Source organism: Carassius gibelio, chromosome B1 (assembly GCF_023724105.1).
Source record: "Carassius gibelio isolate Cgi1373 ecotype wild population from Czech Republic chromosome B1, carGib1.2-hapl.c, whole genome shotgun sequence".
NCBI lineage: Eukaryota > Metazoa > Chordata > Actinopteri > Cypriniformes > Cyprinidae > Carassius > Carassius gibelio.
This window is the reverse complement of record NC_068396.1, coordinates 28,278,345-28,306,087: the sequence shown is the minus strand read 5'-3', so window position 1 is coordinate 28,306,087 and position 27,743 is coordinate 28,278,345. Positions and strand designations below refer to the sequence as shown.

Here is a 27,743-nt window from a genome sequence, read left to right as displayed (position 1 = left end):
ATGCTTGTGAATTGAGTTCAAGTTACATCATGTCATAAACAACCAATTACAGAGCTCAGTTTTTACAAATTCTTACTTTTTCTAAAGATGTCTACTTCAAAAGAAAACTATTGTTCTATGTTTTTTTATTAAAAAAAAAAAATTATAATAACTGTTTTTACAAATTAATCAAGCAGATTCTAAAATGACTTGCTAAGTGAGTTTCAGCTAGGTGAAAGATTTCCAAACCACGAGCTAATTAAGCAAATGTTATATTAATATTATTATTTTAAAACGAATAATGTAGTTTATAGATTGATATAAATAGCTTGGATCGCTCCTTCAGTGTAAGTCTGTGATTTTGCACACACACACACACACATATATATATATATATATATATATATATATATATATATATATAAAATAAGCAAATCTGGTTGGTTGGAGAAATAAAAATTAATTGCATTTGAGGAGTCAAATCATAAAGGGCTGCACTCTGAAGTTTATTCATTACTTAGGGTTAAGGGTGTGTTCAAATCCCTAACTTCAAGTATATAAGCAATAGTAATGCCTCAGCAAGCAGCACTAATAATCAAAGGGTACAGTGAAATAAACCCTCTGGCTTTGGCGTTTCACACGGCTTTTAGAAACTGCTTCCAAGCTGATCTAAGATCAGCTCTTTCCCTTCCAAAACACTGGAGCGTCTGTCTTAAATCAAGGTAAAAGTGACTGGTAGCCAAAGGGTGAGAGTAGTTACACTGATCCAAGCATGCAATAAATCCCCTGATTACAGCATTACGAGCAGCTTTATTGATTCCATTTGCGTAAACAGTAAGAGAGATGGAGTAAAGCTCGAGAGAAAAAGAAAGAGAAAGGTTGAGAGAGAGAGAGAGAGAGAGAGAAAGCTGTTTTCCTTGAATTATTCCATTGGCTGGAGCACTGATTGACAAGACACACATGGATACCACTGCACACGATCACAAAAGCACGTCCACTGCACACATGAACACACTCACATTTGTGGAACCTAATAGCAAGCATGACTCACTCCAGGCCTGCACACACACACACACACACACACACATGTATATACAGGTTACTAATGGACAGTGTGAATCAAGTCCGGACACGCATTAGTGAACACAGTATCAGATTTCAGGAGACATATGTGCACTTGGATTGACAACACACTTGCACACACATATACACACTCTATATATTCAGATCAGGGCTCTTTCTGGTGGGCAGGTTTTTCTGTGATGCTGTATGAGTCATCAAAGCGCACTGACTGCCACACAACCAAAGCAAGTCAAATTTGCTACAGACCCTGTGAAATCAACATTTTGTGGCTTTCAGTCCATTTGTGTTCCATTTGAGGTCAAATAAACACTAGTGCACTCTTGTGCAGTGACAAAACTCCCTTTAGCAGACAGACACATTTCAAATTTATAGTCATTATCTGGTGTGAAATAGGACCAAAATTATTGATGACTCATCCTGGATTACATACACTAGCTTTTAAAAGTTTGGGGTTGGTAACGTTTTTTTTTTTTATTATTATTCTTTTGTCTCTTATGCTCACCAAGGCTGCATTAATTTGACCAAAACACAGTAAAACGGTAATATTGTGAAATATTACAGATTAAAATAACAGTTTGGGTTTTTTTACATGGTTTAAAATGTAATTTATTTCTTTGATGGCACAGCTGAATTTTCAGTATTATTACTCAAGTTTTCAGTGTCACATTATCCTTCATAAATCATTCTTATATGCTGACATGGTACACTGCTGATTATTATCAATGCTGGAAACAAGTTTCATGTTTCATGAATAATGCTTAGTATGTCAATAAAATGCTGAAAAATTGTGTTCTAGCCAAGCGCCACATGATCAAGCATGATTTTGTCAATTGCTTAGTTACTATTAATACAGAGGAACGCAAGAACAGAAACATTAAAATATCGATTCTGCTTTGTGAGATATAAAGTCGCGGTTTTTTTTTTCTTCTTTTTTCATTGTGACTTTATATCTCGCAATTACAACTTTATATCTTCAAATTGTCACTGGATATGTTCAGATGTGACTATAGCTCTTACAGTGAAGCCTATTTCTCCCAGTTGTGACATTGTATCTCTCAATGTGATTTAAAGGTGCAGTAGGGAACTTTTGTAAAAAAATATTTTTTACATATTTATTAAACCTGTCATTATGTCCTGACAGTAGGATATGATACAGATAATCTGTGAAAAAAATCAAGCTCCTCTGGCTCCTCCCAGTGGTTCTATTGCCATTTGCAGTTATGGACCGCTCCCGGTAAGAAACAACCAATCAGAGCCCTTTGTTTGTGTTCAAAATGTAGAAAAATGTATATAATAAGCGAGTACATCATGAATCCATTTTCCAAACCGTGTTTTTGGCTTGTCCTGAATCACTAGGGGTGTACCTATAATAAGTGTTTATATTCAGACTATTTTAGATTGCTTCGGGGATACCGTGGCGGAGTAACCCAGTGTGATTCTTCATAGACATAAACAGAGAGAAGTAGTTCCGGCTACGATGTTCTTCCGCAAGACGCAAGCAGTTCTGTTTATTAACCGCTAGAGAGTCAAAAGTTCCCTACTGCAGCTTTAATATCTTGCAATATGACTTTTATATTTCACAATTGCAACATTGTGACATGGAGTCAAAATCTTTTTATAATTGTGATTTTATATTTTGTATATCCAAGTTGTTACTGTTATGACTTGATTTCTTCCAACTGTGCCTTTGTTTCACACAACGTGTTTTAGAGTTGATTTCCCAATTACCCTTTTTCCGGATCTGCAGATCTTTGGGTTGAGGAATGTCAGATGTACTATGTGTCACCAGAGATGCCTGATTCAACTTATGGGTCCATTTTAAAATGGAAATGTTTAAAAACACACTGACACAAAATTTCCCAAATTTGTCATGTATTCCTCACCTGCCTCTTGTTACATTTGGCGAACCTGTGGTACACACACACACACACTGGACTGGACTAAAAAGAAGCAAGAGACCACTTTGGCACTGGCATGCATATGAGGGTGTCCACGCTGACTATTTCAGGAGCATATGCAGGGCAGTCAGCAGCAGGGACCGAGGGCTTTGGCAGTCTCGTCTGCCCACAGCCAGATTTAGCCCCCATTCTCCTCAATCTCTCCATATGAGCAGCCCCAATGACAGCTCTACACTGACCTCAGATCAGTGATACAGCACTGGGCCAGGTATGGCTGTGAAGACACAATCAGGACAAGCTGTACTCTTATTGACTTTGGTACAGTTTCGGCACTGCAGTCAGCTTAACTTATTATTGTAGTCTCATTGACCTGACATGTATAAGGACCTACAGGTATGTTGTGTTGGCTGAATATGGTGTGTTTTCTTTAAAGAAACAGGAGATTGCACATTCTGGTGTCACAATAAACAGACTTGAAAGTTCTATGCATGCTTTTATGGAAGCTTGTTTCCACCTTCAAATGGAATTTACAAATAAATAAAAAAGGTAACTGAAAATGTACATCTCACAATTGTGACTTTGATTCTCATTACTGTCTCCTTATTTTGTCTTCAATATTTCAACTCTGATTTCATTTCTCGTCAATGCGGCTTTATATATCACAATGCGACTTCCTGCAATATCATATAAAACTTGCAACTATGACTTTGTTTCTCATAAAAGCAACTTTATCTTTCAATATAGTTGCAACTTTATATCTTCATATTGTTACTGTATATCATACGATTTAGTTTTATCTTACAGTGAGACAAAATATGTCGCAATGACTTTAAATATTGCAGTTCCCATAAATGCAACTTTATATTTCACAATGTCACTTTGTATATTGAAATATAACTTTCAATCGCACAGTCGTGACTTCATTATCTCACAGTTTGACTTTAAATTTCAGAATATTTAGCAGTTTGGCTATAAATTACAGAATAGTTTGCGATTTCACTATTTCGAAATATTTAGCAATTTAAGTTTCGCAATATGACTTTACATTTCTTAATTGCACCTTTGTGCGATATAAAGTCACAATAACAAGATACAGTGTGACTTTATTTTGCAATGTGATTATAGCTTCCAATTGTGACTTCGTATCTTCGTATTGAAACTTAAAAATAAAATGCTAATATTTACTAAAAATTTGTTTGTTTGCTTCTTTAAGAAGAATCGCTTTATGTATTCCCCAATTTTAAGTCGCTTTGGAAAAAATCTCTAATAATAAAAAAACAAAAGCGTTTTCATGATATTCAAACTCAAAATCAAAAGGTTTTTATTTTGGCGGGTTGCCGGCAAGTATACGCGCTTCCGGATTTAGTGCTGCTGATTAAAGAGCGTCAGTGGATGAAAGTCACAGTTTTGAATTGTGCTTTGAAATGGTAGGCATAGCCTAGATTTATGCTTTCAGGTTGAAAATAAAACTTATATAGTAGAGTTTCTGATCTAAAATTGTAATTGTGCATTAACAGCTCTCAACCATGTCGGTACTCAAATGCGCTGTCAGAACATAATTATATTACGCATTTTTTATTTTGGTCGCGCATGTGGACCTGCGGACCACTTATGTGAACCCCTGTATATATATATATATATACCAATAATAACTTTATTACTCCCAATTGTGTCTTTTTATCTCATATCATCTTGATTTTAAAATTGATCTCACAATGACCTTTTTACACAATTTATCTTTTTTACTCAGAGATGACAAAAATGTTCTATAATTCTCATTTAATATAATTTAATTCTAAGGCAATGGATGAAAAGATGCAACAAAAGTACAACCACTTTGGTGCAAGAAATCTTGACCCACATTGTAAGTTACCTTCAGGGAAAAAAATACACAAAAGTAACAGAAGGAAGCGGACCTTGAAAGAGCCTCAAACAGAAAAAGAAACTCAGTCCATGCTTTGTTGAATGTCTACTACAGCGAGAGAGAGAAAGAGAGAGAGAGAGAGAGAGAGAGAGAGAGAGAGAACATGTGTGTATATATCAGTGTGTGCCAAGGGACTTCCCCTGGGAGAGTGGCAGTGCCCAAAGTGTGTGGTTCTGTGTGTGTCTAGTGTAACCAGGTGCAGAGAAAACCCTAGCAAATCTGGGTCACCCGAGAAAACCAACACTTCACATACACTGGACATATAAACGCAACCTGATCTCATTCCTACCAGAGACATAATTATGTATTCCACTTCTGTACATCACAATGACTATATCCACACAGAAACAGTGCTTCAAAGTCAGACACATTCAATATTCGAGCCTCTCTGAATAGTTTCCATGTTTTCTGCCAACCAGTCTAACTTCAGCACAGAGCATCAAACGGAGGGACGAGCCCATCCCAGCGACAGTGTATGTATAAATTGTAGGGTCAAATCTCCAGAGGGAAGAGTTTAAACAAACACAGTCCTTCCTCTCAGAGAATTACTTTTTACAACTAACTCAGTTTAAAGCTGGCTTCCCGTGCACACCCTTCCTTCTGGGGTTTTGTGTGAGTGTTTGGCTGAATTGTAGACCAGAGATCCATTTATTTATTGAGTGACATTATTCACAAGATTTGTACCACACAACTTAGATAACATTCTCAAGTGACTAAAACATATAGTAACTGAAGAAGTGTTAGTTCATACATGTACAATCTCAACCTCAGTTGTCTACAATCTGCTTCAGAACAGCTTAGATGTCGTCCATGGAGCCACTGAATGAATGGAAGGGAAATATTTGACTATTTTTATTCTAATAGTTTACAGGCTGGTTTCAGTCATTCGTATGCTCGCTCAAAGCTCATTTGTGCGGCAATACAGAATGAAAGTCTACGAAAACATCAAAAGCCATCAGAGAGGAGGTCGAAAGCCCACAGTCTGGCACCAACAAAAATGCACAAATAAAGTCACATTCTGACACGTGAGTACACACACAAACATGACCACAGCCACAACAGCAAACACATCAAAAGTGTTCACTTCATTACTAGATCCAAAGCATCCATCACCACACTGGCGCATGAGTCCAGATCACAAAACTTTACATCCAAAGCTTATGGAGGCTCTCCAATTATTTTTCATCTAAGCATTCAACTTTTGTCACAGATGGTTTGTTAGGAAAAATAACAACAGAAACAAAAGAAACCAGCCTAAATTGGTTTGCAGGTCTTAGCTGATCTCACAACCTGATCAGGCTGGTGTGTTGGCAGATATTAGAGGGGTTTTTTACTTTTTTTTTTCAGCTGAAAGACCAGCTTAAACCAGCTAAGAACAGCAAGCCTATATTTTTTTATAGCTATTAATATTTTGAAGAATATTGATAACCAAACAATTGATCTCCACTGACATTCATTGTATTCTTTTAATGGGAATCGAAAACTGTTTAGCAACTAACACTTCTTAAAATATCCTCTTTTGTCTTTCACAAAGAATGCCACAGTTTTTATGATCTCTGCAGCAAGTCCAGATATTTTAGTTTACAGGGAATTTAATAAAAACGTTTAAATTCATAAAGCAATTATAGAGATCTCTTTCTCGCTCTCTGGTTGGTCTTGAAACTTAAACTTCAACTAAAAAGTTAAATAAAGAAATAACTCGAGTAAGATGGAAACCTCCTTCTAAATGAACTGGACTGTGAAACACTAAATTTAGTCTCTCTCGCTTTTCTCGCATGCACAGATCTGGCCTCAGATCAGGAGCCAAGGGCAACTTCTCTCTTCACCACAGGCTCAAAACCCTCCATTGTCCCTTTGAGCACAAGGCCAGTGTGTCTCTGAAGTGTAGGTGTCGGTCTTCTGACTACAACTTGACCTTGCTCATGAAACAGGCCTTTATCCAGCTTCAACAATCAGGCTCCTTCTTCCCACAGTGACATCAGGACAGCGTGCAGAGCAGAGCGGAGCGTCCCTGAATGCCCCCAAAGCGCTGAGGCCTTGAGTTACTCCAGCTGCTGGTGGAGATGTGGTGTGCCTGCCGTGCCCTGTGGTCTAGACACTCGTTTTGGACTTTCGGGCCGGGCAATGCTGCCTACGCGTTCCCAAATCTAGATTGAGTGACCCTCCATTGGCCAGAGAGATCATCCAGTGTCAGACAGGTTCATGTTCTGAAACATTCTGAGGACCAAGGAGTGGTAAGAGAAGTAGAGCATTCATGTCGAAAGATACTTAAAAAATTTCTGAGCAAAACATCTACAATCTAGACTATATTTTAATGATACTTTAATACATACATGTGAACAACATGCAAAGGAAAGAGAAAAAGGCATGCAATATTATATGCACTATATATTTGGCATAGTGATGTAAAGTGGTTGTAGATGTAACCAGTATGATGCATACATGCAATGCAAACATTGAAATATAATGTTACACGAATACAGTTTCTTGCTTTAAAAAAAATGAGGGGGATAAATCTAATTTATCAGTATATGTATCAGTATCAATACTGTCGTTATTGGCCTTGATGGTACTTGATGAAAAGATGCCCCTGGAAATATTATTTAAAATATATAAATAAATAATATAATTACTTAATAAAGAAATGATGCCTTTAATGTATTGCTTAAATAAATAAATTCTAAAATAAAATAAAATAACAAGATGGAACTTGTTAAATAGATACCTTTTAAAATATATAATTTAATAAAAATTTTAAATAAAAGAAGACAGTACTTAATAAAAAGAGGTGAAAAAATAATAAAAATAGACTTGTTACAAAGTGCAAAATAAAATAATTTAAATAAAATAAGATAGCACTTTAAAATAGTATATACAATAAAAAAAAATAAAAAAAGCATAAAATTAAAAATAATCCAACAAATAATCAAATAAAATTTAAATTAAAATAAAATAAAAGTATGTGAAATATATAAAGTTCACAGCATAGAATCTCTTAAATATGTCCAAGAATTTTACACACCAGTCTGTTATTTTGGTGAAATTTCCATGCCCCAAATCATGATGCGGCACAAAACTAAATATGATTGGTTGCTTTACGTATTCCATCAAAAACGGCCAAGGTTCCCAGACCTTCTGCCGTCAGTCTTAAAGTCTGGCTACACGAGACTACCTATAGAGCAAAAAAATCAGATGTTGTCATTTTCACTGAAACATGTGGTCCCTTTACACAACATCATCTCATTCAGTGCATGCTAAATCCTGCAGTCAGCTGATCTTAGTTTGGTCTTGGACAGCTTAAGCTGAGTACAACTGACAGAGTCAGCTTAGATGAGAGGACAACGCAAGGCAGATGTCATGACTGTGTTGTTTTGTCAGGTGTATTGTTTTTATCCCGATCTTTAAAGCCTAGGGAGCCAGCACTTACACCTAGGCTTTCAGATCACTCAGAAGTTATCAAGAACCCCACTACATTGATTACAGAATGACGCATTATGCTCCCTTGTGCTTCATTTGTGCCTTTCACAAAAGGCTTTCATTTTATAGTTATTCCAGACTGTGCAAACCTAGCTACATATTTCAAAACAGACGTCAGTGGGTTGTTTGAATGACTAGTCAACTAGTTGCTCATATGGAAGCCCTGATTTTTTTATATTTTTCACAGAAATATCTTATATACTCACCAGCGAGGCATTTACTTGATCAAAAAACAATGAAACAGTAACATTTTCATTTAAATGCTATTTATTCACGTGATGTAAAGCATAATTTAAAGCACCAGTCTTCAGTGTCACATGATCCTTCAGATTTCATACTAATATGGTGTTTTGATGTTTTTATATTTTTGTAAAACCAATTATATATTTTTAGGATTCTCTGGTGAATGCAAAATTCATAAGAACAGCATTTATTTGATATAGAATATCTGTAACACTAGAAGCATCTTTATTGTCATATTTCATTAATTCAATGCATCTTTGTTCAATAAAAGTAATGCACTCTTTTTTAGTATGCTAAAACCCTAGCAGAAAGGTTGTCTCTAAATGCATGCCGTTTAAAAGATGTCTGTTAAAAATAAAGATTAAAAATCCAGTTTAACTCAAGAATTGACTACCCAGTTGATGGATGACCAATCAATTTATCCCAATTTATCCCTAACCCTGTCAGACCAACTGTTTGTAACCCTTTTCCCAGTTTCTGAACAACTGTACCTTTTTTTATTTCCAATTTATCACCTTTTTCCAAATAAAATATAGGCTAAAAGGAGAAAAAAGTGAGGGTGGAAAATCCAGGATGAATCCCCTCCCGCATTATGCAGATGTCAAGCCTCTGCAGTGCTGTATGATAAGATGAAAACCTGAGTGTACTACAGTACTGGAGCACGGCCAGATCACCTGACAATGAGACACACCCACCTCCTCTTAGGAGTAACCTAAGCAGCAGAGTTCACCTCGAAACATTCTGCTCACGGTACTTAATTCTGTACCCGCACATCCACATGGGACAGAGGCCTTAGATTTAACCTAGAGAATCCACTCTAACCAATCTCCAAGCTTAGAGACTGATGCAAGCTTTACTTTTTATCACACACTTGCTACTAGTCTGCAGTTTAAAATGGCCTTTATGTACTCTTGAGTTGGCTATAAACAAGCTCTGTGGGTGGTTGCTCCACAGAGACCAGACAGGACAAAATAAACCTGAAACTTCACACAAGAACCTAGAAGTACAAACAATACAGGCTTCCTGATATATATCCAAGAATATACACCCACCCCTTAAGAAAACTGACCATAGTGCTTGCATAATAGCCATAGTTTTACTGTGGATAACCATAGGTAAAACAATCATCACTACTTTTAGATCACGGTTAAGTTTCAACAGTAATACTTATGTTATGGCCTCAAAATTCTTTTACCATAATGCATGATTTGTACAGTAATACATTTTCCTAATACATGTATGCATCACTTAGCCAACTGCATATGTATGGCTTTTCTGTAGTAAAATTGCTTTGTAACACACCTGGTACAGCACTGCTACGAGTCCCGTGGAAGACAACGAGTCATGATAAAACAGCTCAAACACTTGCAAAGGCAACTGAAAATGTCATGGTTGCTTCAGCAAATGTGTTTGTATCTCATGTTTGCTGTTAGGGCACGGTTTATTGTAGCTGGTATGTTATTTTCAAATGCGATAGAGTATTTCATCTTTGAGCTCCACTCACTGGACATTTCATTTCCAATCCAAACTGATACATACAACAACAAAGGGAACAAAATGTTGCCAGTTTCACATGCTTCGGATTCGGATAAAACTTAACACTGTTTTAGCACTAGTTACTAAATATTTAACTTTGCAAGAAGCAATGTAATGCGATTTTGCAGCAATGTTACCAGGCACCAGTAATTTGTATTTATTATAAAAGAAAGAAAAGCTTAAGCACATTAAGAACTATAGCTGCATCTGCCATTACTATAATAAAAACGAAGATTATTTAGCAGGAATCTCCGACATTTGCACCAAAATGCTTCAGTTAGTGCTGATAATAAGGATATGTCAGATGGTTTATCCCTTCCAAACATTTACCATAGCTTTTTGTCAAACTAGCACAGTTCCAAGCTTTATTGTGGCCTCTCTTTTAAACAGAGTAGGAGGCTTTCAGAATCTTTCTGGCAAGGCAAATACTGGACCAGCCTAACCACAGTTTTATTGCTTTATCAGCCGCAGTAAGCATGGTAGGCTGCTTCATTGTGAACTATAGTTACTATGGTAAATGTCTGTAAGGGATAATTAAAGGACATGCAGAATATGATAGCATTTGTAAAGGTACAATTAAGGCCAAACTTGCAGACGTTGTACATTTGAGTCTGCACGTGTGTTTGGATAACTAAAGACCTCGGCTCCGCTAACAGAAAATTAACTGAATGAAAGCACAGGACCTTTTTCTTGGCCAGCGTGACTGATATTGTTTTAAATGAACTGTGGAGCATTAGAAAATGGTTAAATAGTGTTTAACCAGCTGCCAGTGTGTTGGGGAAGCTTTTAAGCACAGCTCACTTGTCTAACTCGGAGTTCAACTCAACTTTATAAACAATGAACAATGCTAATGCTAACCAGCACATTAGATAACACTTAGCACTGAAAGATAACAGGATTGATGACTGTACTAAAACAAAACAAAACCATCCATTGGCACATTTACCAAACATTTCATTTACCTCTTTACTTCTGTTTCAGACAACAACATTTGGCGTTTATTCTTGCTACAATCTATATGTTGCTAATATTATAAAAGTAACTTTGGGAATTGAATAAATGAGAGCCTGTCAGTCAGCTATAGTTGAGATGAACACAGTGCTAAATGTGTTAAATAGTATTCACAACGTTACTATTGATTCAATGTGCATTTAGAGTACATGATGCAAAATTGCTGTACAGTATACAGTGAAAAGCCCTCATAAAACACTTTTTCACAGTCTCGCTAGTTTAATATAAATTAATGCTCAAAGGTTTTTGGTCGGTCATTTTTTTTTTTGTCTCTTAAGCTCACTAAGGCTACATTTATTTTAATAAAAAATGCAGTAAAAAAACATAATATTGTCAAATATTATATTAAATAGAATGATTAAAAGAAAAGCCTTTATTTGAAACATACATTTTTAAGTGTAAAAGTAACTTTTGCCCATTTTAATGCATCCTTGCTGAATCCAAACTTTTAAACAGTAGTGCACTCGCTATCACTGTCCCAAACACACAAACACAAACCTATTTACAAAGAAACTACTATTTGCAACAAACCTAAGCTCAACTACTAAAACTACTAACACTAATGAGCAGGGTCAGCACAATCAAGTATTTTATACGTTGTTCGAATGATCTGAAACATCTGCTGACATCTCATAAAAGGCACTTCCCTTTTACATACGTTTGTTATTGTTCCTGTATGGAGAGGCAGGAACTCAAGAGGAGGGAACTGATTGACTGGGTTACTCCGTCCTCTCAGCTTATCAATGGAGGCTTTGACTTCACCCAGTACACAACATGGCGGCCATTAGTCTTCTGTTAAACACTGGAGTCTTTGAGACGGAAGACTAATCACCTCAACAGACTGTAGATGGATATGGAGGAACCAAGGGGGAGCCCTAAACTCCCTACATACACAAATACATCCCTAACACAAACAGTACTGAGGAACAGTGAACCATGATATCTGTGTAGACGTAGTGGTGTAGTTCCAAATCATAACCATTTTCAAATACCATGGTATACAAACTACTTCAAAGGTACTTTCAGAATACAGTAGTATTACTATGAGGCATGTCCAGTACAAGGTTGCTACATTTGACCAATCATTTTCAATAACTTTAATAATTTATGTTTTATACAGAGCTAGTAATCACAAAGTGGAATTTCAAGCAGATAAAATACCAAAACGCTTTACTGTTTTATTAATTTCCATTACTTTTTAAGCCCCGGAAGAAACCTGGGTTTTAAAGTGACCTGAAAATGCCTAGTAATAACAACTAGGAAGATGTTACTGGTTGACTGTTACCTTGTCAAAAGAGGTGTAGATATTGTACATATCCAAAAATATGGCATTACTACAGTTTATGTTCAAAATTATATATGTGACCCTGGATCACAAAACCAGTCTCAAGTCGCTGGTGTATATTTTTATCAACAGCCAAAAAAACATCGTAATGGTCAAAATTATAAATGTTTCTTTACCGCCTAAAATCATTAGGATGTTAAGTAAAGATCATGTTCCATGAAGATATTTTGTACATTTCTTACCGTAAATATATAAAAATCTAAATTTTGCTTAGTAATATGCATTGCTAAGAATTCATTTGATCAATTTCAAAGGCAATTTTCTCAGTATTTAGACTTTATTGCACCCTCAGATTCCAGATTTTCAAATTGTTGTACATCCGGCAAATATTGTTTGATCCTAATAAACCATATAAAAATGGAAATCTTTTTTATTCATCTTTCAGATGATGTATAAACCTCAATTTAGAAATAACTGACACTTAAGGTTTTGGGTCAGAGTCACATATGGTATTACTATAGTACATTATAGAAAATTCACATTGCCATGAAATATTTATTTAAATTCGTTTTTAAAAAGTATAGGATCAGAAAGTTTTAAGGATGCATTAAATCACTCAAAACTGACAGTTAAGAAAATAAAGATAATTTTACAAACTTCTATTTAAAAATGTAAAAAAAAAAATATATTCATAAAAGAATCATGAAAAAAATCTAACGTATAAAAAAAATAATAATAATAACCATTTTCAACATATAATAATATAAGAATTTTTTCTTGAGCAGTATATTTGGATGATTTCTGCAGGATCATGTGACACTGAAAACTGGAGTACTGATGCTGGAAATTCAATATTGCCATCGTTCATTCAAATAATAAACAGTTATTTTAAACTCGCACAACCCCAAACTTTTGAACAGTAGTGTAAATCCAAAAACACAACACATACCGCTGTACATGTCCTAAAAACATGACGATGCTCTAACCTTTAACCTTTTTTAGTGATAGACACAATGTAAATAAACCTGTACTATACCAATAGTACAGACATTTTCATAGACACATGCTTACACTGCAACTAAATGTGCACAGTCATCTAAACCCTACACACATCCTCATACAACAACACACACACTCTTTCTTCCAGACTTTACAGAGGGGCCTCGCTGCACCTGAAGGGTTGGGTGTGAACGCTGTCTTTCCTCCCTTCTGCTTCCAAAGCAAATACTGTTATTGGCGGCGGTATCCTGAGAGCTCTGTCGCAGAGTTAGACTTTAATTTGTAAAATACACCCATAAATGTCATTCAGCATAACCACTCGGCTCCAGCCTGTAACGCATGCGCCATTAAATAGCATTAGACTCATATTGCGTTCTTTCTTCTCCTTATTATTCATTCTCCTCTAACTTGCTACTGCTTTGGGAATAAAAATGAACCATTATTAATGTGTCATGCTAATAAAGCACATTTAGAAGTGAGAAAGAGGGAGAAATAGGCATGTAAACTTAAGCCCTGGCTTGCATAAGATCGACATTAAAAAGACATTAAACTCAATTCTGAAGTGAATACCCGAGAAAATCATAAAAAAGTAAGAGAAAATTAAGTAAGCCTACCTGAAGGTCAAAGAATTTACTGTATCTTCTGTAGATGATGTGAGATGTGGAGTCAGAGTATGTGACATTGATGAGATACACCTGAAAAGAGAGAAAAAAAAGAAAAACAAAGAAGGCAATTAGAAACACTACTATTTATTCTACAGTTTAGTTACACATTTTGGTATAAACTATGATGATTTCAGAATAAAGATTGCTTCTAGCTATGCAAGTCACTACGCTCTGAAATGGGTTAGAAAGCAGATTGAAGTTTTAAATATGCAAATGTACTTTATTTAACCACATTTAAACTCAGCTTATTTAAATTTAACCTAAGCGCAAGATATGTAATGATGTCTTCACAGCGTGTACAGGAAACAACACTGTATAGTCAGGGACAAGTATTTCCTGCACATATACAATTGCTAACAAACCCAGCTCTATTGTCCTGCAACAGAAACAAAGATCAGACGTTCCTCCACAAGGCCATCAACAGACAATACAACATCATGTGGAACCGAGCACTCAGAGATGAGGGGAACTCCTGTTCTCTGCCCTGCACCCCACTGAGCAGTGGATGGGACAGCTTTCTCTGTCCTCTAAACGCAGGACAAGCGTGATCCGTCTTTTGTGATACACTGCCTTGTTAAAATCGCTCCTAATACAGACTATTATTTTTGAGGTTTGAATGACATTGTATAAAAAATTAAATAAATACTTCTTATACCCACTTGTACTTAAGGTTTAGGGGTTTTATGTCTTGACAAAATAAGTTACTATTGTTAACTAAATTATTAAAAACATTTTTGGTTGCTTGAAATAAAACTTAAATAACTAAATATTAGATCAAAAAAAAGTTGAATTTTAATTTGAAGCACTAAAACAGAAAATGTATAGTAATAATAATAAAAATGAAATAAAAATGAACTAAACCTAAAGAATAATATTTTTTGAAAAAGCACAAAATATTACTAAAAAAATTAATGACAACTGAAAAAATAAATAAGCAAATGTAACTGTAATTGTATATATAAATTATATATACTGTATATATTATATATTATATATAGTATATAAATTACACTACACCCTACAGTGCTATCAGACATATGAATGTAGATATAGGTACATCTCAATAAACTAGAATATTGTGGAAAAGTTCATTTATTTCAGTAATTCAACTCAAACTATGAAATTCATGTATTAAATAAATGCAATGCACACAGACTGAAGTAGTTTAAGTCTTTGATTATTTTAATTGTGATGATTTTGGCTCACATTTAACAAAAAACCACTAATTCATGGTCAACAAATTCGAATATGGTGACATGTCAATCAGCTAATCAACTCAAAACACCTGCAAAGTTTTCCTGAGCCTTCAAAATGGTCTCTCAGTTTGGTTCACTAGCATATACAATCATGGGGAAGACTGCTGATCTGACAGTTGTCCAGAAGACAATCATTGACACCCTTCACAAGGGAGGTAAGCCACAAACATCAATTGCCAAAGAAGCTGGCTGTTCACAGAGTGCTGTATCCAAGCATGTTAACAGAAAGTTGAGTGGAAGGAAAAAGTGTGGAAGAAAAAGTTACACAACCAATCAAGAAAACTGCAGCCTTATGAGGATTGTTAAAGAATTTGAGTGACCTTCACAAGGAATGGACTGAGGCTGGGGTCAAGTCATCAAGAGCCATCACACACGGATGTGTCAAGAAATTTGCTGAACCAAGGAGCTAAGGAGAAGAAGAACTGGACTGTTGCCCAGTGGTCCAAAGTCCTCTTTTCAGACGAGAGCAAGTTTTGTATTTCATTTGGAAACCTAGGTCCTAGAGTCTGGAGGAAGGGTGGAGAAGCTCATAGACAAAGTTGCTTGAAGTCCAGTGTTAAATTTTCACAGTTTGTGATGATTTGGGGTGCAATGTCATCTGCTGGTGTTGGTCCAATGTGTTTTTTGAAAACCAAAGTCACTGCACCTGCTTATCAAGAAATTTTAGAGCACTTAATGCTTCCTTCTGCTGACCAGCTTTTTTGAAGATGCTGATTACATTTTCCAGCAGGATTTGGCACCTGCCCACACTGCCAAAAGCACCAAAAGTTGGTTAAAAGACCATGGTGTTGGTGTGCTTGACTGGCCAGCAAACTCACCAGACCTGAACCCTAAAAAGATAATCTATGGGATATTGTCAAGAGGAAAATGAGAAACAAGAGACCAAACAATGCAGATGAGTTGAAGGCCACTGTCAAAGAAACCTGGGTTTCCATTCCACCTCAGTTTCCAGTGCCAATCAAAACAATCCATAACTGGGATAAACAGACTGACTACCTGACAAATTACAGTCTTTTTACTTTTTAACTGCAAGACATTTGATTTACATTCAGCACATTTCCTTGCATCTTCTAAGTATATAAGTCTATTACTGGCTCATTTCTGCATGATATTCTGACCACAGCTCTCTAGCATCAATCCTTCAAATAAATTGCCCCACCAACTATGGGCTGCAGGACAGTGTGTTGACAGCATCTCTCCAGGGTGTAAACCCAGTCACGTCAAACCTGTTCAAGGTCTTCTCCGGTGTGAGCAGCATGTTTGAGCTGATCCTGGAAAGAGAAGCATCTGGAAGCTGTATTTGTGACACATGGGATCTAACAGCTTTGGAGATTTGCTGTGATCTTTAGTGATCTCCTGTAATCCCCCAACAAGCGTTATGAAGCACAATAGTATGTGTAATGTGTATGTGTAAAAATGGCTTGTTAGATGATAGATGTGAAAAAGTTAATACATCAATAAACATTGCCACATTTTTGCATGTCTGATTACCATCACCCACCAAAAAAAAAGTTACCCTATTTGCTAGTGAAGGCAAGCATCTCTGCTGCTCACTTTTTTCAAACACACACACACACACACACACAAAACCTTACTATTTAAATTCTGCACTTAGTTAACTCATCATGTTTGTCATACAAAACATGAATGAGACCTGAAATAATGTAGCTTGTTCAGAAGAGGTGTGCTATCATCTAAACAATTACATTTCTGGCAAACGATAAAATGGGCACAAAAAATGTGATGTATCTGAAATCACCCCATATAGTCTCATTAACTATTTCCTACATTACTCCACTAATACAGACCTTTAAAAGAGTGCATGAAAATGAGTGAGTGAATTCGGACAATAAGTGCACCAAAAGTGCTGTGGATGGCATCAAGACACAGGAATTCATTCAACACTCACAGTGCATTGGTGTTCTCTAGTGTCTTGCCATTCGGTTGCACACTTGTTATTGAGGTGCATTGTGGGACTGAATAAGTGCACTCAATAATGTCCACTATGGTTTCAGATACCATAACAAATGACCGTCTCCACAAATAATCTGCTATATAACGGTAAAAAATGGGAAGTTTTGAAAACAGTCACAGACATTTAAAAAATGGCAGAGCCATTTCATTGACTAGAAAGGCCATAAAGTAATTCTCTAACAATCACTCAGAACGCTTACCAACCACATAGCAACACTGTGATGCAACATTTTGCACCTAGAAAAGAAAAAAAAAAACATTGCATTGTGGCATCAGATTTTGCACCTAGACCATGGTAACCACAAATTAACCACAGTTGATATGCAATATGCTGAAAAACTATGATTCCTCCACGTTTACTATGATTAAGCCATGGTTAATTTTTTAAGAGACCCATCTACACAGGAACACCCTAACACCTCTAACACTGTGGCAAAACATCTGAAAGTTTTATTAGATTTTGTTAAGGCATTGATAATTCTAGAACTCAATATAAACACAAGATCCAGAATGTGAAATAAAAATACTCAGACAACTTTCACATGTCCAAAGCACTAGCATTCACCCTGCAAACACATAGCAGAACGCTAACAGCCTTAACATCGTGGCGCCAAGTTTTGCACAGACAAGCATCATTGACGATTTCATCAGTTAAATTTTTTTACAGTAACATTTCTTGCAGTAACTGTGGTGCCTCTGGTTAAAAAGGAATGGATTGTTTTAAAAGATAAGAAATTTTTTTTTCTCACACAATGTTTAGCACAACTGAGTCTGGGCTGGATTATTAGACAAGCAAATCGTTTGATTTACCTCATCTCCATAGTCTGTCATGTATCAAAGATTATGTCATGGACCATAAAGTGGGAAGCGGCATCAGCTTTTCTGTGGGTAATGAAATATGTCTGCTATCATATGAAACAGGCAGATGTTTGTGGCGGAGATGCAGAGAGAGTGAGAGACAGATAGAGGACGCTCTGATCTGTGCTGTGAGACAGACGGCTTACACACTTGTGAGTATTTGCATTGTGCCAGGTTAAAGTGCCTCCTCTGTTAGCAGAATGCTGGGAAAGGGCCTTGACTAAACGGCTTCATGCTGCTTCCCACAGTGTGTGTGCAGCTAACCAAACACATACACGCTTATCACACACCACGTGCCTAGAAAAGCATGCGAATGTGTGAGATTGAGTGCATGAGAGGCTTTCTTTGAAAGCATGTGGTAAAAAGATACTCCATGTGTGTGTGAGTAACTCCTACAGGAGTTATTTAAAGACCCCTGACCGGACTGGCATGTATGGTTGCTGATTCTGCCCTTCTCTGCCCAACTGTAATATGTAATTTCACCACAGAGAACAGCCTCAATCATCTCCTGTGTGTGTGTGTGTGTGTGTGTGTGTGTGTGTGTGTGTGTGTGTGTGTGTGTGTACACGATGCAAACTCATCACATCTCTGACACCATCTTCATGGCAACCACAATGGAAACAGGATTGCTGAAAGCCCACGCCCAAAAATATCACTGTCCAAGAGAGCAAAAATAGCTCTGAAACAGAATAGAGTAAGCCAACAGGACATCCACCACAAGTAAAGCCTCTTTATTAAACCATGATCCAGACTTCTATTCTAGTCTCTGTCCAACTCACCTGGTCATTCAATTTAAGTTTTTGACCTGCTGTTTAAAAGCACAGTTCACCCTAAATTAAATTCTCACCCTCATGTTGTTCTAAGCCTGTATTCATTTCTTTCAGCTGTTGAAAGCTGGTAACCAAACAATAGATGGTAGCCATTGACTTTAATGGCATGGGGAAGATACTATGTTCAGCAGTAGAAACAAACTTGGTAGAGTGTGAGTAAATGATGCCAGAAGCTTCATTTTTTTTTAGCAAACTATCTCTTTAATTTAGCAACACCTTAGAAACTGTGTAGTAACACCCTAGCAACCACCCACAACATAGGACTGTGCAGTTGGGTTTTAAACGAGCAACTACATTTCTACACTGTAACTACAGACACCAGTTGATCCACGCTCACACCCAAGAGTAAAAACAACTCCAAGAATATGTAATCACACATTTGCTTATTTTTACTGTTACATGAAGTGGTTTAGTTCAGCCCATTAAATTAATTCAACAACCATTATACTATTTTTTTTTTTTTATTATTAAAACATTACTATTGTAATTATTTTACAAAAATGTATTATTTCTAAATATTAAAAACAACCTATTGTATTAATTGGTAATAGTTATAAATAATAATAATTAATTAATAATAAAGGATCTAGACAGGATCTAGACAGTGTCTCAAATTCTGCTCAAAAATAAAAACTCAAACATTTCTCTCCAAATTCACTCAAAACCAAACCAAGCCATGCAATCCATATTCCTCCGAAGCATTTTTAGAAAACAAATATTGAAAGAGATATTTAAATAATGAGAATTCCATGAAGACTTTTGATCTAAGCAAGGTCAAACTCTGAGCAATAAAATGTTCCCTTTGGTAAAAACGAGTGAATATAACATCTGTTCTCTGGCATTGGATTGATCATATCCATTGATGTTGTTGAAAAGAACACAACAAAGAGTCCTGATTTCAAGTGTTCTTCAAAATCTTTAGACATAAAAGAACAGACGTAACACAATGGAGACCTCCCTCTACCAAATAATTATCCCAAGACGGAGTCAGGGAACAAGATTAAGACAAAAGCAGCTGGATTTCGGAACGTCACAGAGACACGGAATATGCATATATAAGCAATAGAGCACATTCAACCATTCAGTCTACACTCCATCTTGTCATTTCCAAGAAGAAAACCCTCATTCTGTCTCCAATGAGATGCAGAGATGCCACACAAAAGCCTTCTTCAAGCAATTCAATACCTGCAGAATCAACAATAATCTTCAAAATGTGGCAGCAAACAAAGCACATCACCCGCTGATTAAAAACTTCAACTAAACTTTCAAAAGATTTGGCCACACACATTTTATACTGCTCATAAATAAACCAAAGTCAGCACAAACACTCTGATCATACGAGCAGGAAGTGTCCTGGAAGACCAAAGAACAAAACTCTGCATTTCATCAAAAACCAAAGCTTTCCTTATAATCATGCATTCAATTTCCATCAGCAGAACAGACTTCAGCATGTCCAGCTGAAGCACACATTTCAGAATAAGAGGTAGACATGAAAAGTAGAGCCAGAGAATCTTACTGAAAAGCAGTCGTCTTGTCTTCAGATTTGTCATGAGGAAAAAGGATGAGAAGGTTTTAAGCTTGAAGTCTTGGTGGGGCTTAAAGTACAGGCCTGACCACTTAAATAACTCAACCCCGCCTAAAGAGACTATTTCAAGAGACACATAAAAGTCTATCCATCTACCATATTTCCAACCATGGTGCATTCATAGCCACAAAATGGCATTTTATTCAGCTGGTTAAATAGTTCAGATCTGTGATGTGAAAACAGCAACATTTCTATGCTGAGCAAATAGTTTAAGATCTTGTCTAGACATTAGTTGAAGTTAGGATTTTATATCACGTACGGTTTTATTTTTAATAAACCAAGCAAACCCACAATGTGTCGGCCAAGGCAAATATACATAACGTCACCTATGCTGGGGTCCACAACTGACAAGAGGGATGGATAGTAACGGAAAAAACTTAAAATCCATACAATTTTACACCATTTACTTTCTAAATCATCTTATTGGCATTATTGTGAAATATTACTGGTGCACACTGTAAAAAAAAAAATATATATATATATATTATTATTATTATTATTTAAATAAATTTAAAATTATTAAATATTTTAAAATAATTTAAATACAAATTAATTAATACAATTTTAAATTCATAAAAATTTACAACATTTACTTTCTTAAACATCTTTCTGGCATTTTTGTGAAATATAGGTGCACACTGTAAAACAATTAATAAATAAATAATAAAAACATTAATTATTTAAATACATTTCAAATTCTAAATAAAAAAATTAACTAAATACAAATTAATTAATAAAATAAAATAAAATAATTGTAAAAAAAAAATTTCATTTACAAAAAAGAAAAGAACAGAAAAGAAAAAATAATAGTTAAATCTAATAGAAATAAAAATGGTTTGGAAATTATGTTTATTTGTGTACTCCATAAACAAAAAAACAAAAATTAAATTAAAAAAACTGTACACAATTAATTGGAAATAAATGGACAGCCCTAATTTTTCTATTTCCACATAATTTTGTCCCTCTATAAACTACAAATTTCAACACACTGTGCAAAACTAACACCAACAAACTCAAAGGCTAAGTACAGTAAATGTGTTCCTATCACAGCAAATTTGGCAATAGCTCCAAGTCCAGGTCTCAAGGGGTGAGCATTTACTGCACAGTTTAAGCTGTGTAACTGCAGGCGGGTCCACTGGTAATGGGATTCTGGAAAGGAAATTTCCCACAGGAAGTGATAAACCTATAAATCATTAATTAAACAATATGTAGATCAAGGCAGAGAGCTTTCTGATCCTCCTCGCTGAGCATTATGATCGACAATGAACAAACCCATATGACACCCATTCTCTCTCTACTTCCTTTGCATTATGTTCTGGTCATTTCCACTTTGCCTGACACCTACATGCAAATGCACACACGCACATTCCTGCTTCCACAAGGGATGCGGTACAGGAAGTGGAACTCGAGTGCGCATTGTGTCCTGAAGAACTGCAGATTAAAAAAGTGTCAACTCAGCGTACACATCAACATTAGGCGTAAAACCTTTGGCCTTTCAGAGCAACCTGGTACAAGCCACTTCATCTGAACCTCAAAAATATGTGAAAGCGGATGACATTTGTTATCCACTGACAAGGACGCGGTGCTAGTTCTAGGAACTGTAACAAACTGATAATCTGCAAACTGTCAAATATCATCCGACGAATTCTGATTATTAGAAGTCAGACACGCCGCCAGATCTTATGCGTCTGAATGTTGTAACTGGTGGTGTGCAGACAAAACTGTCAGCGAGTGAACACTGTACTGCTATTTTTCAGCTCCATTACACCTACGTGGCCTTTCAAAGCTCCTCAACAATCCCATCTTTCATCATAGAGCCCTTTGAGAAGGCCAGGCCCAGTGTCCAAGGCAATAAAAAGCTAAACAAAACAAGTCATTAGTTCACATCATTCGAGCAACATAGAAACATTTAGAATGCATTGAAACTGAGATACAATTCTGATAAAGCATCCCAGGAAACCGCTTGGTGGGATAATTTTTCTTTATGGGTGACGACATCATTAGTTACTATGAGAGAGAAAGCCATTTCCTATGAAGGCTGCTGTACTGTGGCAGAGCTTCTCTTCCTGCCCACACATGTTGTCACCGGCAGCTCGGGCATCATTTGTTCTCTATGATGTAATCAAGCTGCATTGAAAGCAATAGCGTTTGCTCTGCAACTGGCGGCGGGCAGAGAGTAACTTTTCAGAAAGGAGCAATGAGCTTTACTGCTCCAAGATGTCATGTTGGACAAGGAACAAGCGAGGAGGAGGGGAAATGAAAACGCGGAAATTGAAGACAGGCAGGATGCAGCGGGAGTCATATATCAGTGCATGAACGTATGCGAGTGCTGGTATAAGATGTGTGTGGGATGAGGAGGGAGGGGGGATAGTTTAAAGGGACAGTCTACCCAAAAAATTAAAAGAGACACTTACAGCAGATCACTGTTTCAAAGGTTTGGCCACAAAATGCAAATAACATGCATGTTAACATGGCTGCTGTATGAAAAACATAAGGCTTCCTTATTCTGTGTAAACTGCTGTTCAAAACAACAACAAAAAAATTGAAGATGCATTAAATTAATAACAAAGTAAAAGACTTTTAAATTGATACAAAATATTTATTCTGTTGAAAAGCATCACAGTTTCCCACAAAAACATTATTAAGAACAACGGTTTCCAAAAATGATAATAATAACGGTTTCTTGAGCAGCAAATCAGAATGATTTCTGAAGGATCATGTGACACTGAAGACTAGAGTAATGATGTTGCTCATTTTGCTTTGCAATCATAGGAATAAATGACACTTTAACACAAAGTTTAAAAACATAAATTTAAAATTATAATAATATATCACAATATTTAAGTTTTCCTGTATTTTGATCGAATGAATTCAGTCTTGGTGAGCATGAGACTTCATTCAAAAATTCATTCATTCAACAAAAACTCCCACCTTTTGAAGAATAGCGTGCACGCAACTTTACTGTTTGACAAAATAACACCTGCGACCTTAAAACAATCACAAAAATGGAGAACACAACTTGACAGCTCAAATATTACACAAGCAATAGAAAATGTGCCCAATTTAATTCCATTGTAGGTTACCTTACTTTAGTTTCCTTTTTTATATAAAACAAAGGGGCGAATCAAATTTTCATTGTTGTAGCAATCCACATTCTGCAACAAATGTTGTGGATTGAGCTTTACTTCTATTAAACAACCAATATTATTTAAACCTAGAATCTTAAAGTCTGTTTGTGAACCTTACAGTAGTATAATATGGCTAATTGGAATAATGCACACAGGTCTTATGGACAACTTTTATAGTAGGCGACTTTTAAATCAGCTTGATCATCATAAGCTTCTGTTATATGGAAGACAGCAGCACGAGCATTCTTCAAACCATCTCCTTCGGTGCTCCACTGAAAACAAGATAATCTAAAACACCTGGAACAGCAGGAGGATGAGTAAACGATGAGAAAACGTTCATTTCAGGTTGAACTAAAGTGTTAGAAATAAATAGCCATTAAACAGGGCAAACAATCCTGATTCATGGCATGTTGTGGCATGAACGTCTTGTCGTGGCCTATGACAAGGATTTAACAGATGGAAACGGCCAAGGAAATGTGTCATATACAAAAGCTGACAAGACAGCAGATTGTCTAGGGAGAGCCTCAAGGCAGCTTTGTGGAAGGTTCACACACACACACACACACACAAACACATTTCGGACATGTGGGGCTCTGTTGGGAACCAGTGCTCGCTAATGAAGTGAGTGTGTGAGAAAACATGTCACACACACACACGATTCCCACAAAGACATAATAGAAGCAATTCTGTCCACCTTCGGAGGAGGGTTTCAGTGCTCACTTCCTGTCTGGAAGCATGACATTTTCCATTGTATGACCCCCTATTTTTACTCAGTCCTACTTCAAATTCTCAGCTGACTAATGATGACAAACCTGCACTCCTTTTCCGAAGCGGTTGTGAATACACTCTTTATCATCCTACCGATGCACGTTAAACTTGTCCCAGATCAGAGTAAAAGCCAGTAAGAACCTTGTCTAGAGTATAAAGGAGTTTTCTGCCCTTTCTGTAAATACAGTCAAGCTTTCATTCAAAGAGAGGAAGTCAGACCGTTCCTGGGGATCAAAACAAGGGCATGTGGGTTCACATTTCACCTCCTCCTTTTCTCTCTCTCTCAAAAGGAAAGCATAGCCGGCTGTTTGATAAACTATTTACTAATGAGACTGAACAACTGCTTTTCTCTTTTGCTCTTTTTCCAGAGTATGTGGAAGCCTGTGGGATACAAGGCCATGCATCTTCTGAAGAACCACGCTCTCGGGAGAGAATGCAGTGAATCTGTGGCAAAGCAAATGACTCCCAGTGGAAGTTATGGGGGAGGATGCTGCACTAATGCTGATCTGAGAACAGCTCTACAGCCCTCGTGGTAAGGGGATTGAGAAATGGGCCCATGTTAAACAAGCTCTTCAAAACATAAAGCCACAACTACTGATGAATGTCAAGGCTGTTGAAATGTACAATTATTTCAGAATGATGTTGGATTGGCCAAAAACTAATGAAAAAAAAAAGTGAGAAAAGTTGAACATGCACTCAAGCTGGAATGAACTTCACACGTTTCTAATGCACTTAAGTCTTAATTAATACCTGGAAATAAACAATGCTTGGTTATGATGAATATGAAAAATGAATAAATATTTAGGCCCAAGATTTTGTACTAGGCCACTAAACAACTGGTAACATCTGAACTCTTTGTACTGTAGGTCAGACGTATTTGCTTCCACTGAAGTGCAAGACTATTTTTCGAGAAAAACACTTTTTTTTTTTTTGAGAAAATATTTTCACACTGATAGCAAAAAATATATATTTGAGTTTTTTTTCAAAGTATTTTGAGATTTTTTTTCTCATAAATAATTTTAAAAATTTCAAATGTATATATTTTTATGTTCTATGAGAAAATACTTTCTCTCAAAACTTTTTTTAGTCTCAAATATTATTTTTTGCTATTGGCATGAAAACTTTTTCTCTCGAATATTCTTTTTTCTCTCATGAAATGTTTTTTTGCTATCAGTGTGATAACTTTTTCTCTCAAACTTTGTTTTTTCTCTCAGATCTTTTATTTTCTCGCATGTAATAAAGAACCAAAACTCACTCCATACAAGACACTCTTTGGATGATCATTCTCAAATCATGAGTGATCATCGGGTTTCACGCAGATTTATGGAGTTACACAAGGGAGGGATATGCAAAACACAAATAAATCTTAAACTCATTCAGCTTTTAAAAATACATTTGCACTTGTTATATTAATGATGAAATTAGTAATGAAAAGGCTGTATTCAATAAGAAAAATGCACTCGACTTTTGTGTAAAGGCTGAAAATGGGACAGATTTTTATTATGTCAAACATTGCCCAACTTCACTCTATGTTGAACTAGTCTTTAGTCTTTGAACTAGGCATGTGTTTTCGAGAAGTGGTATCATCATAAATATTTAAAACAAGCTGCAGAGTCCATCTTTTGCAGGAAATACATAAGATTCTACTCCAGCCATAAATGGGCACTTGTTCGGGCCACTGAACCCAGAATCTGTCACTGAAGATGTGGCCTAAATTGCTCGAAAAGGGGGCGTGACAGAGAGTTGAATAACTTTTGACGACAAAACACGCACGCCACTGATCATTAGATGCACAAATATTCTTCAAAACATAGTTTTGGATTATCTTTCCATGTTCATAGCGTTTTCACAAATTGTGATTATGTTATTGACATTCCCTTCAGAATCTTACATAGAAATCTAAATCTACTGACTAATTTGCCAAATGAATATAACCGAGTACGTATGCAGGTGTTAATCTGAGGTACGTTAATTATTTTCGGTACTTTATTCATTTATTTGTTGTCGTTTTAAATCTTAAACGAACGTCTGTGGTTAGTATGCGTGTTATTTTCCATTAAAAATCAAACTCTCTGGCTCATCTCGGCTAATGATAAAAAACCTGACTCTTAAAGGAAAACGCAGGACCAGATCAATAAGTATTTGGTCATAACGTTGCAGAAATGCTCTTTATCGTGATCCAGATGCGTCTTTCTGTATCTCAAGATCAGGTTCGAGAAGGACGCAAGGTGAATAGGTAGCCAACTCACGTAATGTTTGGATGGATTCCTCCTCTTCTCCACATCCACCACTTTTACATCCAAAACTGTCCTAAACTGCATTGTGAAAACAGAGGCTTCGGGAGCACGGCTAGTAATCAGACAGCTATAGAATTAAATGGACAGTCACGAAGACGTTTGCACGAATGATATCGATGTTCCTCTTCTCGGTGACTGCAAACGATTGTTGCCCCCGGCCCGTGCTTCTGTTTAATCAGTCCGTTTATTCCCCCCTGACGTAATGTAGAAATGAAGATCGAGTAATAAATCATGCAAAACTTATATCCGCCTGCAGGAAACGCACATTCCCGCATCCATTGCTCTTAGAACGCAGAGAGGATTCGCGAACCGCCGCGTCCCAGCTGAATTCGAATCGAGACGCGTTCTACAGTGTCATTCTGGAATCCGGATCGACGCGTCATAAAGGCACGAGCGCGTCCTTTGTGTGGACTACAGTAGTGAAGCTGAAGTCTGGGGGTTCTCCTCAAACGTGAGCGGCGCACGTCATATTCATCAAGGCATTCGCAGGAAGCGCGCGCACACACTGGGATATTTGGGCAATGGGGCTGGGCTTCTTGACAAGGGCTCTGTTGCAGTTTAAGAGCCTCTACAGGGAGATAAAAAAAACAAATAATAATAATAATACGAGTCGAGTGTTGATAGCACTGTACTCCTTCGTAAAAAAAAAAAAAAAAAAAAAAAAAAAAAGGACCATGGCTGGATTTTACAGACCAGGCATTGTTTGTTTGATTAGGCTTGTTTAAAGGCAAACTGTGTGAGAAAAGAATACAGTAGCCGAACTTGTTTCTAATAAAACCATGTCACACACCAGATATGCATTTGATATATTTTTTTAAACGATCCATTCATATAAATGCTAAATCTGAATAGTCTATATATGCATGCAAACAAATAAAAGCCAGCTGCGCATCTATTCCATATTCTAAAAAAAATCACAGACAGTGTGAGACGTGATTCCTGTTACT

General features: G+C 36.4%; 1 protein-coding gene across 6 annotated transcripts in view; it reads right to left on the bottom strand.

Annotated features, from left to right (window-relative positions):
* sh3pxd2aa (SH3 and PX domains 2Aa) overlaps nucleotides 1–27,282 on the bottom strand; it is an 88,933-nt gene extending 61,651 nt beyond the window's left edge. For 2 of the 6 annotated variants that reach the window (XM_052545562.1, XM_052545568.1), the window contains exons 1-2: nucleotides 26,749–27,281; nucleotides 14,050–14,130 (exon numbers count right to left, since the gene is read on the bottom strand). In XM_052545562.1, coding sequence (XP_052401522.1) covers nucleotides 14,050–14,130; nucleotides 26,749–26,820 — 153 coding nt within the window. In that variant the 5' untranslated portion in view covers nucleotides 26,821–27,281. Of the gene's footprint in view, nucleotides 1–14,049; nucleotides 14,131–26,748 lie in introns of all 6 variants that reach the window. The other 4 variants (XM_052545563.1, XM_052545564.1, XM_052545567.1 and 1 more) reach the window with 3 other exon arrangements.
* Nucleotides 27,283–27,743: the final 461 nt, after the last annotated feature.